Below are 16,830 nucleotides of genomic sequence, written 5' to 3'. Positions count from 1 at the left end.
CCAGGCTCAAAATATGCATGAATAGGGAGGATTTTTCCTTATTGTTATTTTTGTAATATTTCATTTTCCCAAAAGAGAGTGATTCATTCTTTTCAGCTACCACTACGTAAACACGTTTTTCATTCTCTTGGAATCACAATAGTCTTTACTATTGATAAATAGTATGTTATGTTTCTTGGGGAAATGATCTAGATTGGAATGAGGAAAATCTGCATAATGCAATTATACTTAAATATTGTACCATTGCAGATTCTCACTCTGCCAGGAGCCATGGTCAGCATTTCCTCTCCACTTGACCTTCCATACGGAACGTTAATGACAAAAGCACCATTAGAGTGCCTTCTGTGGGAAGCAACTAGAACTTGATTTCTCTTTACACAGTCCAGCACATAACTGTGGTTACAAACATTAACACTGAAACTTTTCTGCATCCATTTGCCGCTCTATTCTTCAACATACATTGCTTATGAAACTCGACTTTTAATGAAAGGAGAAACAGGACTCAAGCCAGTGTATTGATGGCTCACTTCCTCCTCCGTCTCTGTCTCTTCCGAATGACATCAAATGACTGAGATTGTCGCGTTAGTTCAATCTTGGGATACATTTATGGGGTTAAAAGGGAGAGCGAAATAAATGGAAAGCTGAAATGTGATGCCTTCTGTTCCCACCACATTGGAAGAGAATCAAATGGTAAATAAGGCCTTTAGCAACATGATATTTTTGGCCAAATGATGGATATCATGACTTTGTTGTTGTTAGAAAAGGAAGCAATTTATTTCACTTTTTTCTTTCCTCTCATTATTTCTGGTTTATTAGACTCATTTCATTTCCATAAATTATCCCACTAAAAGAGGAAATGATTAATTGAAGATTGCTTCCTTGCAAACATTATTTCTTGTCATTAACGGCTGCAACATATTGTAATATTGTGCTATCCAAACACTTTTAAAATAATTGTGGTACTTTTAAAATAATTGTTATATTTTGTTGCTCTTCATTAGTTTGCTATAGCTAGTCAGGTTGCTGAACCTTTGAGAATTTGCTCTGCCAACTTAGCTCTTCTGGTAATTTTCATGGCAAACATTTGTATTTCAAACAATTACTTTCTAAGTGTGAACTATATTCTAAAGCATTTAATCATAAGGTTGCCTTCTTCCGGAACACCTATAAAATCACTTCGGGCATGGCTGTCCTTTCATGCTAAAGGCCTCCCTAGAGATGTGGGAATGTATCCATAGGGCTTCTCAAGTATCTTTCTCTTCTTATTGTTCCAAATTAGGAGTTTGTGCTGGTGGAGTGTGCTTAATTAATCATCACCTGCTCCTACGATCTTTCAAATCAACTTTTTAAACAATGTTAAGCTTGATACATTTAGGTTTGAAATGCTTCTGTCCATCAGCACTTCAATATTCTGTCCAAACAGCATTGTAACCACTCTGACCTTGATTGACTAAACTTTAAATCATTTTGCCATGGAATTAATGATAACTCTGTGTCTTATGGATGCCAAAATTACACTTTTCAATTCAGCATGACTACCAGGACTTGCCATTCAGCAAACTTCAGCTATAGCTTTACACTCAGGGTTAGGTAAGAAAAGTTGTTTAACGATAATCACAGCAAGACTACATGTGTCCAAAGGATGTGTGAAAAGAAACCTTTGAGAAATATGTGAAAGGAAATCTTTTCGTCTCAGGGTAAGACTTGGAAGGACTTGATTGCTTGTCCTACTGTGCATTTTCCATAGATGATATTAAGTTCTGATCTAATGTGTTGGCTCTATGAATCTAATAGCAATAATGATCATTATTGTGCCCAGACATTGTACTGATATTGTATATAGCTGCACTTTAAGTACAACAAGAAATGTATTTTTAAGTTGTAAAAATGTACATAGTATATAATTGATAAATGACCTAATGTATTCAGATAACTTGTAATTAGTTGATCTTTAGAAAGCAAAGCTTGAAGATAGGTACAGGCCACACAGCAACCCAGGTGTACTGGCGGAGTTGAAATCAAACATGTGGAAAGGAGAGACTGATGAAGAAGACGCGTAAATGTTTCTATTAGCTTTTTGCTAATATGGTATAAAATACAGTCGATAACAAAATTCCCAACAGAAAGAAACAATCTGTTGTTCAAGAGAATCTTAACTCTTTCTAAAAACCAAAATGAGAAAGAAAACTTCTCAAGGGTGAACTTGGAGAAAACACTGCTGTGTAGCAGGTGCCATATTCAGCACTACCAGGATGTGAATCCTGGGAGGAACGCCACAGCCGCCGTTGCCCAGGGGTTCCTTCTGCAGAAGCCAGTGGCCCCATGCCATGCAGTTCAGTCAGCTCACTGTTTGATGTGATTAACACGTATTCCATGGAATCTGCTCTCAGGTCCACGGGTTTAATCCAAAGCTAGACTTCGCCTGAATCTGTAAGACTTCATGGCCTTCAGGAAATCTTTCTTCAGCTGTAGTTGCTCAGCTAACCATAATGTTTATGTTGAGTAACTGTGAGTTTAACTTCAAATGAAAATACCCAGAGTACTGATAGGCTGTGCAACCCATGTGACACAGAGCTGTCTGCTTTCATAAATAACTGAATTTATGGTAAAACTGATGTGTCGATGAGCAGAATAACAAAACAAAGCTGACGAAGACAATGATAAAGATACTGCTTCTGCTCATAGATTTTCCTGGGGCAGCTGGGGAGAAGAAGAGAAAGCAAGATGGACAGGGAGAGGAGAGGGACATCATTGGGTCTCTGATGCTTCCTACGTTGCAAAGTTTATCCAAACGATAGGGTAGAATAGAAAAGGAAATAGCTCTTTACTGAATGCCATCTAATCAGTATTTTTAGACCACTTACTAGATATATGCTTATAATGTGCCAAAACTAACAGGAAAAGTTCAGGAGTGATTTCATCAGAATACCCCGGTATCTGCTTCTTTGACCAACACGACGCTAACTGAAGTTGCTGTTGGTGGGGATGTTCTGGTGAAGGAATGTCAACAGCCGCACCAGGATGTCATATGAACCGACTGCTAGTTCTGGCTGATCAGAACATCATCCAACAAAACGTAAAGTGGAAGTTCAAAGTGAAGGAGCGTGATGGCGCCTCTGAGCTGCCAGCCGCGAGTGGCGGTTATTGTGACGGGTCCTGGAGCTCCCCGGCTTCCAGCTGAAGAGGTTCCTCTTTGTTTACAGAAAAGCGGAGAAAGACAGAGTCAGCGAAATGGAGAATGAGACATGAAAATGTTGGCAAAGGTAGTTACCCAAGCAGGCTAGCTAATGGCACCAGGCCTGTGAGTCAAATTCATCATTTGTGATTCTTAATCAGGTGAGAAAGCACCTAAATTCCATGATGGTTCTTGAAGATCATGAAATAGCAAATATTCCTGTGCTTGTTAAATTGAAAAAATGAACATACAAATTTTTAATTCAAGCATGGTCACGTTAGATTCTACTATGGAGAGTAGCAGATAAAACGGAATATATTTAAATATAAGAACATACTTGCCATTCAGATTATTTTTGTTCTGGAGTATTGGGGAACGTTTGCCACCACAAGGGAAATTTTGAAGAGAAAATATAAATTAAGCAGGTTTTTCAAAACAGAAGGCTGCCGTGGATGAACCATAATGCCTAAATTCTTTGAAAGAAATACAACGCATACAGTGATTTTTTTTTAAAAAAAAGTAATATTACAGTTAACATTCTTGTTTCCAATTAATCAACTCGTGTTGCTCTTCCTAACTATGTCATAACCGACGTATTGAAGGGCTTACACAGTTCTGTGTTTGGGAGCCATGCCTGTCTTATGATGAACCTGGGAGATGTGGCTCTGGAAAGAAGCAGGACCGTTTCCCAGTCCAGGAGGCTAGTTTATGTCATCATGCTCTCATGTGTTGTTCATTCCCAGCAACTGAGTGAAAGGGGTCTGCCTTAAAGTAAAGGGATTTCCTAAGCAAGAAATCCAAACTGCAGAGCAATTAGCCTGGGGACAAATGCATTCGCTGGGAATTCCATTGCCTTCTGGGACCAGGCATGGTAATTGCTGTGGTAACTCATGAACCACAGATTTTCCATCTCTCATTGGACATGGCAGTTCAACTCCTCTCCGTGTAGGGCGGCAGGTGCTGTGCAAGCCAATGCATTTGCCATGATTTTGCAATCCAACGTGTTGTGCTAATCTTCCATGCTCGGGATGGATATGGACACACAGAGAAGCACTTCTCCAAATGACTCAATCAGTGTAACGGTGCTGCTTCTTTACATACCAGTCACTTCGTGCGCTTCGTGTTCACAGAGAATGCATGCTTCCAGTAAGAAAGGGTGAGCAATTAGAAAAGTTTTGTTTAAACATCTAGGGCAGTTGAGGAACAAGCACCAAGGCTGACTTCCCAGAGATGGCCAACAGAGATAGGAGGTGAACTGCAGCGGGGGAGTGGGAGGAAGGGACGGGGACAGAGGCCAGGGACATGGAGGCCAGGGACAGAGGCCAGGGACACGGACAGAGGCCAGGGACAGGGACAAAGACCAGGGACAGAGGACAGGGACAGGGCCAGAGGCCAGGGGCAGGGGACAGGAACAGAGGCCAGGGACACGGACAGAGGCCAGGGCCAGAGGCCAGGGACAGGGGACAGGGACAGAGGCCAGGGACACGGACAGAGGCCAGGGACAGGGCCAGGGGCAGGGGACAGGAACAGAGGCCAGGGACAGGGACAGAGGCCAGGGACAGAGGCCAGGGACAGGGGACAGGAACAGAGGCCAGGGACAGGGACGGGGACAGGGACAGGAACAGAGGCCAGGGACAGGGATGGGGACAGAGGCCAGGGACAGGGAGGCCAAGGACAGGAACAGAGGCCATAGACAGGGACAGGGATGGGGACAGAGGACAGAGGACAGGGACAGAGGCCAGGGACGGAGGCCAGGGACAGGGGTGGGGACAGAGGCCAGGGACAGAGGACAGGGACAGGGGTGGGGACAGAGGCCAGGGACAGAGGACAGGGACGGGGTGAGGACAGAGGCCAGGGACAGAGGACAGGGACAGAGGACAGAGGACAGGCACAGGGACGGGGACAGAGGCCAGGGACAGAGGCCAGGGACAGAGGCCAGGGACAGGGACAGAGACAGCAGGGAAACAGCTTTGGGAAGCTTTAAAGCTGGAGAGAGAAAACCATATTGGTTATGACAGATAAAAGTACTGTGTTGATTATGACAAGAATAAAGCTGTCAAAGAGATGCCGGGGGAGGCGGGTAACATTTTTTAAATTAAAAACCTAGCTGAGTCCAAAGCAGAACGCAGGAATCTTTCATCCTGTCTCACTGTCAGCTTTCTGTGCATGTGAAAATGTATTTATTATTTTCTAAATTAATTTAATGAGTTCCAGACTGTACAGGATGTCATCATGGAAACAGGATCATAGGAGATAATGTGGAGTTTTGTTCTCTCAATGAGTTTTACCTGCACTCCCTGTGTTGTCCTTTTGATCTGAACTATGTTTCTGTTACCACGTTGAGGAAGGTTACATCAAGGGTAAAATAATAGAAACTTAATCAGGAAACAGATTTTCAAGTTGCTGCGTTTTGTCATACTCCATATTCCAAAGCCTAATTCTCAAAAATAATAAAAGATGTGACATTTTAAAATAAGGCCAATGGAAAGCACATTGCATTATAATTAAGCATGTTTTTTGTAAGGTATCCCAAACATTTCACACCAGCTAAGCTACAGAACCAACTTGTAGATGATTTTGGGGGTACTGGTAAGAAAGCAAACTTCCTGAAACCTATCTTCTGTAAAATGCTAGATAAATATTATTGGTGGCGAATTTAATTTTACAGATGAGAAACAGACACAATGAGGCAAAATAATTTTTTCAAAAACAGACCCTTAGTTCCAAAAGCCCAGTCCAATAACTTTTCTGCTTGTGAAGAGTATAACACACTGAGGCCCAACTTGTCCAAGTGCAGAGTCTTGTAGGGAAAATAATTTCTAGTGGAACATTATCATGGTGCATAAAGATTTACAGTTATACAGCACAGGCAACCTAGTCTTAAATATAATGCTGTTTTCTGGTGGCCAGATCTGTGTACATACTTGAAATCATGATTCCAAAGCCATGAGTTTATGCAGGAAATGCTGGGTTCTGAAACCTTACATCTGCCATTTTGCCCATCCACCTTGGACTTGAAAACATCTCCCAACTTGGCAACAACCCATCTCCTGAATTTCCGAATGACTGCTTTCTGCCCTAACACTTTCCCGTTTGACTTCTGCCCCGGCCAGGTCACCGCGGCCACAGCCTTGAGGAGAGAATCATCTACGGGGTGGAGAACAGTAGCACGTTGCTGGAGTGCAGCCCCAGGTCGCAGCGAGCCCTGGTGTACTGGCAGTTCCAGCGGCGGAACGAAGAGCGAAAGGAAGAGGTAGAGGAGGGGCCAGACAGATGGGCTCTGCCCAAAGCAGCCTGCTGCGCAGCCCTAGCCTTGTTGAGGGGGGAGAGAGAGGCCCTGAGAACCCCCAGCTTCTCCACAACACAGCAGCAACTGGTTCAGTAAACACGTTTCTGCCGGAGGCTGAAAGCATTTCTGGATGTGTGCTGGGACAGGAAGGGGGAAATAGATCTGGTTTAAGCTTCTGTCCCAGAAAAGTTGAGGAGTATGTTTTAGAGTCTCCTTACTTCTTTCTGTGTAACTTACCATAACTATGTTATCCATATTTGTACACACACACAAATCGAATCGCCCTAGTAATTTTGTTCCATTAGTTCTGCTATCCAAGCTGTTTTCCTTTCTCCACTGACTCACTCCTTAGTTACAAAATGGAAAGAAAGGAGTCATAGATAACAGATTTAGGACCAAGGATCCGCAGACTCCGTCTGAATAAGCTATTGATGGAGCATCAGGTGGACTTCCTCCTCATTGAATCTGTTTATCTGTAAAAATCTCAGTGAGTCCTCTGTATTGTTTTAATTTTTAACTTCTTGGTTCCTCGGTTAGTTATTAGAAGGAGAGAGACAGAAATGTCTCCTACCTACTGCTTCACTTCCCAGCTGCGTGCAGCAGTGAGGCTGGGCCATGTCAAGGCACGAGCTGAGAGCTCTCTGCACGTCTCCCCGTGACTGCAGGGACCCAGGCACTTGAGCCGTCACCTCCTGTCTCCCATCAGCTGCAGGCTGTCATAGCAGCCAAGTGGGGACTTGAACCTATGACCCCTGACGTGGGGTACCCAACCCAGCACTGAGGTACCAGGACAAACAGCACCTCTTCAAACCTTGTAGAAGAGTAATCTCAAGTAACCAGGTACTTCACCTGTAAAGTACATCACGGGCAGATCATCTTACAAATATAATATGAATGTAGAGATAAAAATCCTCCCAGTATCTTTTTGGACATTTTAAGCAGTCTTTCTGTAATCACATCCTACAAATGTAAAAATTTAGACACTCTCAGGATAGGCATCCTGAGATCTTGATTGTAAACTCTGCTCAATATAAAATTTTCAAAATATGCTGAAAATTAGTCTCATTTCCCACATTTAGATTTATTAATTATAAGATCTTTGTTTTTTCATGGCATTAGCTTGAGTATTTTAAAATGTCACAGTAGGAAATTCTGTGAAGATAATTGCACAGTGAGTATTTTCTGATACATCTTATCTGATAGGCGGGTGTGTGTGGCTGGCCGAGTCAAGCCACCACCCGAGACACCTCCTCTCCCATCGGACTGCCTAGTGCTGAGCCCACCTGTTTCCCACCCAGCTTCCTGGTAATGCGGGCGCTGGATGGCAGCAGATGGTAACTCTAGTACTTGCATCCCTGTCACATGCTTGGGCGGCACAGAAGGAGGCAAGGTCTTCTCCCTTCATCTTGGCCCCATCCTAGCTGTTGTGGGCTGAGTAGTGAACCAGTAGAACTTTTTCCCTGGTAGAAAAAATGCTGTTGCTTCTCTCCGATTGCAACATCTGTTGACTATTAACGTGTGCCTCGACTCACAGTCTGAGTTTTTCCTAACGGAGTTTCAGAGGGTGTGTGATTCCCTCACGAGCACGCGTCTTACATGTCCTTTTCTTGCTGCCAGATCAGAGTGGATGACCACATCATCAGGACAGAGCAGGGCCTCCTGCTGCGGAGTCTCCATCGGAAGGATTCGGGCACTTACCTGTGTCACGCGGTGGAGCACGGCTTCATGCAGACGCTGCTCAAAGTCACCCTGGAAGTGATCGACACAGAGCAGCTGGAAGAACTGCTTCATAAGGACGACGATGGAGATGGTGCCAAGACCAAAGAAATGCCCAACGGCATGACGCCAAGCCAGAAGGTCTGGTACAGAGACTTCATGCAGCTCATCAACCACCCGCACCTGAACTCCATGGATGAGTTCTGTGAACAGGTGTGGAAAAGGGACCGAAAGCAACGCCGCCAGAGGCCAGGACACGCCCACGGTCACAGCAACAAATGGAAGCACTTGCAGGAAAGTAAGAAAGGTAGAAACAGGAGGACCCATGAGCTGGAACGGGCACCCCGGAGTGTCTGAGCTGCGTTACCGCTAGAAACCTCAAACAGCAGATACTTGCCTAGACAGTAACTGGAGAACTTTTCCAAGGCATTATGTGGATGTTTACAACGGTGGGGAATTCAACGGAGTTCCGCCAACTATACATCAAGTCCGCGAGTGACTTCCCTGATAGGCTGTCGTCCTAACACCTGCACCTAACGAGATGTCAGGTGAACACACAGGTTCCCTTGAGTGACTTCCTGTGTCCTGGGAGATTGCATCGCACAGCTTTGGCGTTCCTCGTTGCCTGAGAAATAGAAATGCCGTTTGCCATATTGCCACCAGAAGGAGGAAACACTACGTCAGCAAAGCCATTGTGTTGAACTAAATGTTTGAAATAAACTGCACGGATTGACTCTGCTGATGAATATTCCAGAATATGGTTGGATTCAAGGATATTTTTGTCTACCAGCACTCGTGTTTGTATGTACTGGAGGAATACAGTGAGACGAAGGGGACTGAGCGACATGGTCTGTGGAAATACGGAAACATAAACCATCCATCATCCCGAAGAACGAACTATGCTGATCAACTACTGATGTCTTCTTTCAACTTTGATCTAAAGATGTATTTTATTAAAACTATAATTTAAATGTACCATGACAAATATGCAGTAAAAATTAGCTGTTTTCTAAGCTAGAGTAGGTTTTCGTCTCACAGTTATTGTGCTATATAGTTTTGTTTTAAAATTCCAGTTGTGTGCTGCTTTTTCTTTGACATTTTCAAGTCTTTAAGAGGGATAGCTGATATTGTCCTGTATACATTTTATTAACATTTATTCCTGAAACCAGAATATAAATTATGCTTCATTTTTTTCTGAGGAAACCAAACAAATGAAAGCTGTTCACAGCGTGCCCTCCTTTAAGTATTATCTCAATTAATGTTAAAAGTGTAATGTGCTTATTTTCTAAGTGCACTTAAGCAGCAAAACAGGAAACAAAATGGTGTGTTAAGAGCATTTTATTCTACCTAATGGGCCAGTGAGAAGGAACTGCAGAGCTCACAAAGTGGTAGGCATTGTCTTGCTGTAGTATTAATGTTAAGTGATTTTCTATTAATACTACTCGTATTAATAGGAAAACTTACCTTTCTGCTCCTGAATCCATGAATGATGTTTGAGGCACTCTCAGGATTCCTCGGGCAGTTATTTCAGCATCAATTTTGTTTGAAAAGAGATTCATAATATTTGGAGCAGCATCGTCAAAATCTCAGCTATTCACTTCTCTATCAGCTGCCTCTTACTTTAAGATAACTATCTATGTAATGAAACATGATGCTTTTCATGTCAACAGAGTGACTTTTATGCAAACTCTTTTCCAGGATTCAACTTTTTGTTTCATACATGAATTTACAAAATGCGATCATAAAAGGTTTTTTAGGTATTTTCAACATAATTTTTCAGAGGCATAGAGACAGCGAGAATTCTCATCTGCTATTTCATCCTCCATAATCCCACAGTGGCTCAGCCAGGGCCGGAACCAGGAGCCAGGAACTCAACCCAGGTCCCCGGGGGGGGGGGGGGTGCGTTACAGAGACCCAGGGGCTAAAGCCACTGCTGCCTCCCAGCGTGTGCCAGAGTCAAGGGCCGGGGCCAGGTCACATCTTCCAAGAATCCCTTCCCATGTCCTTCACCATGCACCAAAATGAGCAGAAAACATCTAATTGCTAATTAATGAAGTCATAATGAAATTCAAACTCTAGCTGTTTTGGAATCCTAATCAAATGAATTTCTCAGCGCCAACTGGTGAGGTTTTATACCCTGTGACCAGCATCACAGATGGAGGCTCACCTGGCAGGTTTAATCATTGCTGTGAATAAACAACTTGTCTATGTTTGTTTTAAATAAAAGCCTAAAATGGTTCTTAATTTTAGGTTTCACTAACTACAATGATGTTGCTTTCAGAAGTACATCCTCAACTGGATGTTGCATTATTAGCATATTTAGAAGACACACTCTTGTAAGAAAATAGTGTTTGAAAAAATAAAGAATGAAGAGTGCCCCAAGCACAGGTCATTCTTTCATGTTCGTAGAGCATCTTACGTGTACTAAAATTCAGTATTGTGGTTCATCCTAAATTTGCAGCTGAAACAAATTTATTCACAGTAACAGACGTATCTCATTTCTTAATAGTCCTCAAAAATAAAGAATGCGAAAGGATACAGATTATACGATAACACCATGGATCCGATCCAAAATCTGAATACATTTTGCTTAGCCTTATGAAATACCAATAGAAAAAAAAGTCCAGACTTCAACTAAAGTAAATAAACAGATCTACTGGCATGTCTTTATAAGCCATGGAGTCTGTGCTTTCAAAGAGAATCGCAGATAGAACCCACAGATAAATCATTCATTTCTGTCATGATTGCTGCAAGAGGGGGGCAATTTGCACAGAGGATTTAGTGTCCCATTCAATATTTCATCTTCAAAGACTTTGGCACATGCATGCATTATCAGAGACAAACTTGCTTGAGAGATTTGTAGGGTCGCAAGCAAATCGTAACAGCCATCTTATGTGAAAAAAATGCGATACAGCAGAGAAACGATGGCCCAGTGGAAATCCGGTGTAAAGTGTAAGCGCATGTCAGTGCACTCTGAATGCTTCCCTGTAATGTGTTATTCAGTGCTTTTCAGTGGTATGTGTACAATGTCCCTGCTACCTACACATTGGGCAAAGGGGATGTAAATAATTATGGAAAGGTGGCACAGTGTACCAAACTTCCTTTGCAGTATGCCAACATCGCCTTAACTGCAGGATTTTCCCACACGTGACGAGGCGGCTTTGTACTCTTCAAGGGCAGAAGGTGTGTGTCCACTCAATAAGCATGTTTTTTTGCCAGGTAGTAAATATGTTCCATATCTGTATTTATCATTGCCTTTCAGATGGGAACTCAAAAACTGGAGAGAAATATGTAATGAAACTGCTGCTGTAAATGACTCCCTTTAGCATGTATTCAGTTGCTAAATACACATTTCTTCAAAATATTTGAATTCAGATGTCTTTACTGTTCCTTGGAACATATGGCACTAAGGAACCAGATTCAGGTTGCTATATAATTAACTAACAGATTTCTTCATTGTAGTCATCTGTAAACTGAATTCTATATTTATGATAATCATGTGAATTTTTGTGCCCTTTACTTTGAATACTGTTCTTTTTTATATCATGCTAAAAGAAAAAGAAAGATGGGCGTGAAATTCTAAAGTGTATCATTATCATAATCAGTTTGGTTCTAGTTTGGGATCAACAAAAATACCAGATGCTTTGTCATTGATACCGTCCTTTCTGAAGATTATGGGCAGGAATTTTATTATTATGGAGGCATTAAGTAAAACATTTTGAGATATTTTTGTTATGAATTCACTGTTAACACAAATTTTATTCACTTTAATGATTATCAGGTTTCATGACTTCAAAACCACACACAGAATTCGACATCATCTTGTTGTGTAATAACGTGAGCTGTAAACTGGCCCCATGCTAGACAGCCATGCTTTTATCTTCATTGTGTTTAACAATTATTTAAAGTCAATGTTCATGTTTGCAAAATACATGTTTTCATAAAGAAGGAAACTTTTGTCCCAAAGTCTGCAAACTCTTATCAGTGGATTTGATTTCTAACAATTTCCTTACGTTAAACAAGCATAGGTTTTTTGATTTAATACATTCAAAGGATTGATAAGTGAAAGACCGAAGCTGCAGGAATGGTACTTCATACGGTAAGGTCATGTAGCAGCACTCCCACCCCACCCCCCATCAAAATACACCGTTTAGCTTCCCATCGGAATGTGCAGACCCACAGCAGCAGAGGCAGAGCCAGCAAACATGCCAGAGGACAGCAGGAATGAAGGAAATGAGCATCCGGGTGCTTTTCTCTTTGCAGTCAGATTCCTCTCCATTCAGGAAAATCACACTGAAAGACCTCACCCCTCGTGCTGTGCACCATGGTGGCTGGTGGAGGCATGAGCATGAATGCCCCTGTTCTCAGCCTGAGACGCAGGAGACAACGGTGTGACTTGATCTTGGGGCTTTCTGGAACCTTGCAGCCCCAGATCATGCCAGCCACTTGCTCTGGGTAGAACCTGTGACTTGTGAATACTTAGCATCCCCTGTTGTCACTATGGTGTGATGGCTTTGTTTCCATCCTGTTCTCCCTTGTTAACCTGGGAACTCCTTGGGAGCACAGCCTGCTTCTGCTTCATCTCCATCCCCCGGCCTAGCACAGAGCAGAAATCATTGCCAAGAAACCCCAGATTACAATGTGTTTAGTACCAAATTGGAGCTCACAGTGAAAGTGCTGTGGGATCAAAGAGGAGCAAGAAACTGTAGAGAAGTCTCGGAGCGCTTCAACACGGAAGTGACTGCGCGCTGTGGACTAAATGGCCAGACAGATATGGCTAGAGAAAGAAGAAAGGCAATCTGGAGAGGAAGTAAGGAGAAAGACGGGGAGGTGTGAAAATGCTCTGGGACGGGGTGAGGAGCAAGTGTTCCCAACACGTGGAGCACAGAGTCGGCAGAGAGAAGCCACGTGTCGCATGACGTGCTGCAGTCCCCTGGAGTCTGGTTCAGTGTTCTCTGCCATTCCCTTTCCTAGCGCGTGGGATGCTGCCGCGCAGTGCACCCCTGCTCCGCTGCTCTCCTGCGATTCCCTGCCTTAGGCTTACTCTGCTGGAGCCACAGTGCTGAGCAGTGTCCCACAGCCATCTCTAAAACAATTTCAATGTCTAGGTCAAGCACGCACCTTGCTTCTGCCTTCCTACCTTACCCCGCGCAGCCAGTGTTGGGCTGTTGGCCTCAGCTCCCCGCACTGTCACGCTGCAGCACAGGCAACGTTCCCAGACAATGTCTGTACTGTTCCAGGGCACCGACCTGGAATAGTTCCTGGTGGAGCAGCACAGCAGATGAGGTCAGCCCACAGACTTGACAAAGACTACTATTTGTTTAATAAAAATAAATTAAATGAGGCTTGGCTTCACTTGAATCTATCTTCACCTGAAATCGTTATATTAAACTGTCAAGTTTTCTTTGCCATATACCACAAGAGTGTATTTTTTTAAACATTACATTTGTAGATGCCATGTTTACCTATGCAGAGGCTAAGCCAAAGTGCTCACGAGTGCGTTCAAGACATCACCCTTTGGGGAATTCTCAAGTCTCAACTTCCATCCTTTCTTTGTCAATCTCACTGAAGCATCAGAAATCAAGTAAACATCACTTGTGCAGCTGAGCCTGGATGTTTGGTTTGCTTTGTTGTAACTGATTCCAGAGAGGCTCACAGATCTTCAAAGTCTGTGCCTAAAAACTAAAAAGCCTTTGGACCCCTGGGAGTTTTTTTTTAATGCACCTAAATTCTCAGGGAATTTCAACTTTGCATTTCAAAAAAGGTGGCAATTCTATCAGTCTGTTGGTACACTTGTTTCAATCATTTGGTGTTTTGGGTTTAATTCTAAATCTCTACATACTTTGCAACAAGCACCAGTTGAATTTAGACATTCACTAATACGGATCATCTAGAAAATACTGATGGCTGCCATCAATTGATTTCAGAAGAGTTGCCCATATTCTCCTTTGCATTGCTGTTGATCCAAATACCAGCTGTGGAGGTTATTTGTGTATTTAATTTGGAAAACAAGCCAAATTATTTATTATCCTTTGCATAACATCATCAGAAGCAAAGTCTTGGATTCAATGTACTGTCCATTGTTAAGTTCACACAATTCTGAGGCATACTCATTTGAAGCTATAAGTAAATAAGTACATATCACAAGGTTATCATTTTTGACCAAAAAAATGCTCTGCTAGTTAACTTGAGAAAATTGCACATTAATAACCTTTCTGCCTTCACTGCCTTTAAAAACAAAACCGACTAACCACAAATGTCCTACATTACAGAACCCTTACCTTCAGAACTTACCCGTCTGCCTTCAGTGGAGATGTGAGTGCTGCCTTTGTATTCAAACAAGGTTTATTACAATTTGTTATGCAAAAATGCTCTGTACTCAGTGAGGTATACCTGGACTCTTCAAAAAGAGATAGCTGTCCATCTTCACAAAACCACCTGACCAACATTGGCACATAGGAAAGCCTAAAACAGAATCTTTTTTATATAATGGTTTGCATGATACCATTAAATAAAATTTAAAAATTAGGCACATAGGTGCATTAACACCGCTGGCACTTGGGTCCTCACAGGTGATGGTCACAATGCATTTTTGCAGCTGTTTGATATTTTCCTGCTATCCTGGAGGCTAGTGTGTGAGCCCATTTCCACAAGAGGCAGTGTAACAAAGCTTACGTTCGATTCCACAGTCAACAACTTATGAAACTCATTCAATTACAATAAGATCTTTTTTATCATCATACTAAGCTTTTAACCCATACTCACTGTAATAGTATCATTTCAGTTTGAGTTACAGAAAATTTTGTACATTAAAAGAAACTATTGCCTTGGGCAAAGGTAATATAAGACCTTTTACATGGAAATCAACACAAAATTATCCATGTGTTCAGCTATAAAACATTTTGGTCGGCGTCTAAAATATCATTTCTGTAATAAACAATATCAAAGGAAAAAGTACTGATCTCTCCATGTATCATTCCTAACCAGTACAAATGAAGTAAAAAAAAAACACTTTTGAATCAATGCAAAACAAATAAAATTAATTTTCTTCACATATTTAAGTAGCTACTCAAAGAAAAAAATTACTTACTGAACTTTCGATTCTATGTAGGGTCTACTGCTATAAATGAAAGTCATTTATTAGAAAATAGATAAAATTTTAATTAATAAATATAATTTGCAAGAATCATATTTCCATAGAAATTAACATCCTGAGGAGATTATATAAGCAAACTTCTAAAATTCCTAGTGTTTTGACACCAATCACAAGGCTAAGGCAACTTTATGAATACTCTTCATTGAATTGTTTCTTGGAGTAAAACAATCACCAACACCATGTCAAGACACCCCAGAACGAAACTCCATGCCGAGCTTCAGTGTTTAACATTAACTATTACAATCATCCCATATGATCAAAGGTACTTAATACAACTAAAACATAATTTCTGAAATAAATTATTTTACTTGATAATATATCCGTATGACATAAGAACAGCAAATCAAAGGAGTACAAACCAAAAATGCAAACTCTAAATTGACGCGGTTTTGCTGAAACCTCTGTTGTTGGGTTTGTTCCCTTGCGGTGAAGTCCCAGCCAAATCTGGGCTTCACGGACTGCGCCTTCACTTAGACTTGGTTATCTGTGAGTCAAAAATGGCCCCTCAGGAGAGCTCTTCTCAGTACAGTTTCTTCATTAGGATATTTGAACTATTCCAAGATTATTTCCGACACCAGAGGCAGTATCAAACAGAAAAGTGTCAGTTTCCCAGGCATGTTTTTCCCACCTCCTATTATTATGTTATTGCCTCAGTTTTGCAACAACATACGGTATCCGACGGTGTGAAATTCAATCCAAATACTGTGTCGAGGGCAGGTGCCGTCAGCTCCACTGGGGAGGCGCACAGTCAGTATTAGAGAGCCTGGCACGCAGTCTGTCATTCACTGCAGCCTCCTGCTAATGTCCACCCTCAGAGGCAGCAGGTGATACAGTAGCAAGTGGACAAAGACCCCAGCCGCCCATGTGGAAGACCTGGATTGGAGTTCTGGGCTCCTGGCTTCTGCCCGGCCCAGCCCTGGCTCTCACAGCCATCTGGGAAGGGAACTACCACAATCTCTCTCTTTTCTTTCTCTCCCCTTACATCTTTCTCTCTCCTCTCCCTCGCCTTCTTCTTTCTCTCTCCCTCTGTGCTCTCTCTCTCTCTCTCTCTCTCTGCCTTTCTCTCACTCCTTCTCCCTCTTCTCTCTCTCTTTCTCTCAACCCCACCCCACCCATACTGCCTTTAAACCAAGTAAAATTACCCGCTGAAACTTGACTGCCCAGGGTCACCATAACAATACTCTGAAAGCTGTTTCGGAGTTATCCCAGGCCGTTTCCTGAAGGAATCCTCTCTGGTGAGAAGCAGCATCTTTGCTGCTCTACCACTGTCCTTCCGAAACTCTTAGCTAAAGTTGTAATCCAAAACAAAAGCAGGAAAAGAAACTAAATGTTGGAAATGTTTTTGAAGATCCTGACATTGGATCTAGTGTGGTAGCCTAGTGACTACAGTCCTTGCCTTGAGCCGTAATCTCATATGGGCGCTGGTTCGTGTCCCAGCTGCTCCACTTTCCATCCAGTTCCCTACTTGTGGCCTGGGAAAGCAGTCCAGGATGG

General features: G+C 42.4%; 1 protein-coding gene across 1 annotated transcript in view; it reads left to right on the top strand.

Annotated features, from left to right (window-relative positions):
- SEMA3A (semaphorin 3A) overlaps positions 1-8,588 on the top strand; it is a 182,968-nt gene extending 174,380 nt beyond the window's left edge. Inside the window, exons 17-18 of the mRNA XM_058678270.1 lie at positions 6,289-6,428; positions 8,082-8,588. Coding sequence (XP_058534253.1) covers positions 6,289-6,428; positions 8,082-8,537 — 596 coding nt within the window. The 3' untranslated portion in view covers positions 8,538-8,588. The remainder of the gene's footprint in view (positions 1-6,288; positions 6,429-8,081) is intronic.
- The last annotated feature ends 8,242 nt before the right edge of the window (positions 8,589-16,830 follow it).

Source organism: Ochotona princeps, chromosome 20 (assembly GCF_030435755.1).
Source record: "Ochotona princeps isolate mOchPri1 chromosome 20, mOchPri1.hap1, whole genome shotgun sequence".
Taxonomy (NCBI): domain Eukaryota; kingdom Metazoa; phylum Chordata; class Mammalia; order Lagomorpha; family Ochotonidae; genus Ochotona; species Ochotona princeps.
Note: the sequence above shows the minus strand (reverse complement) of the source record. Positions and strands in the feature narration are given on the sequence as shown.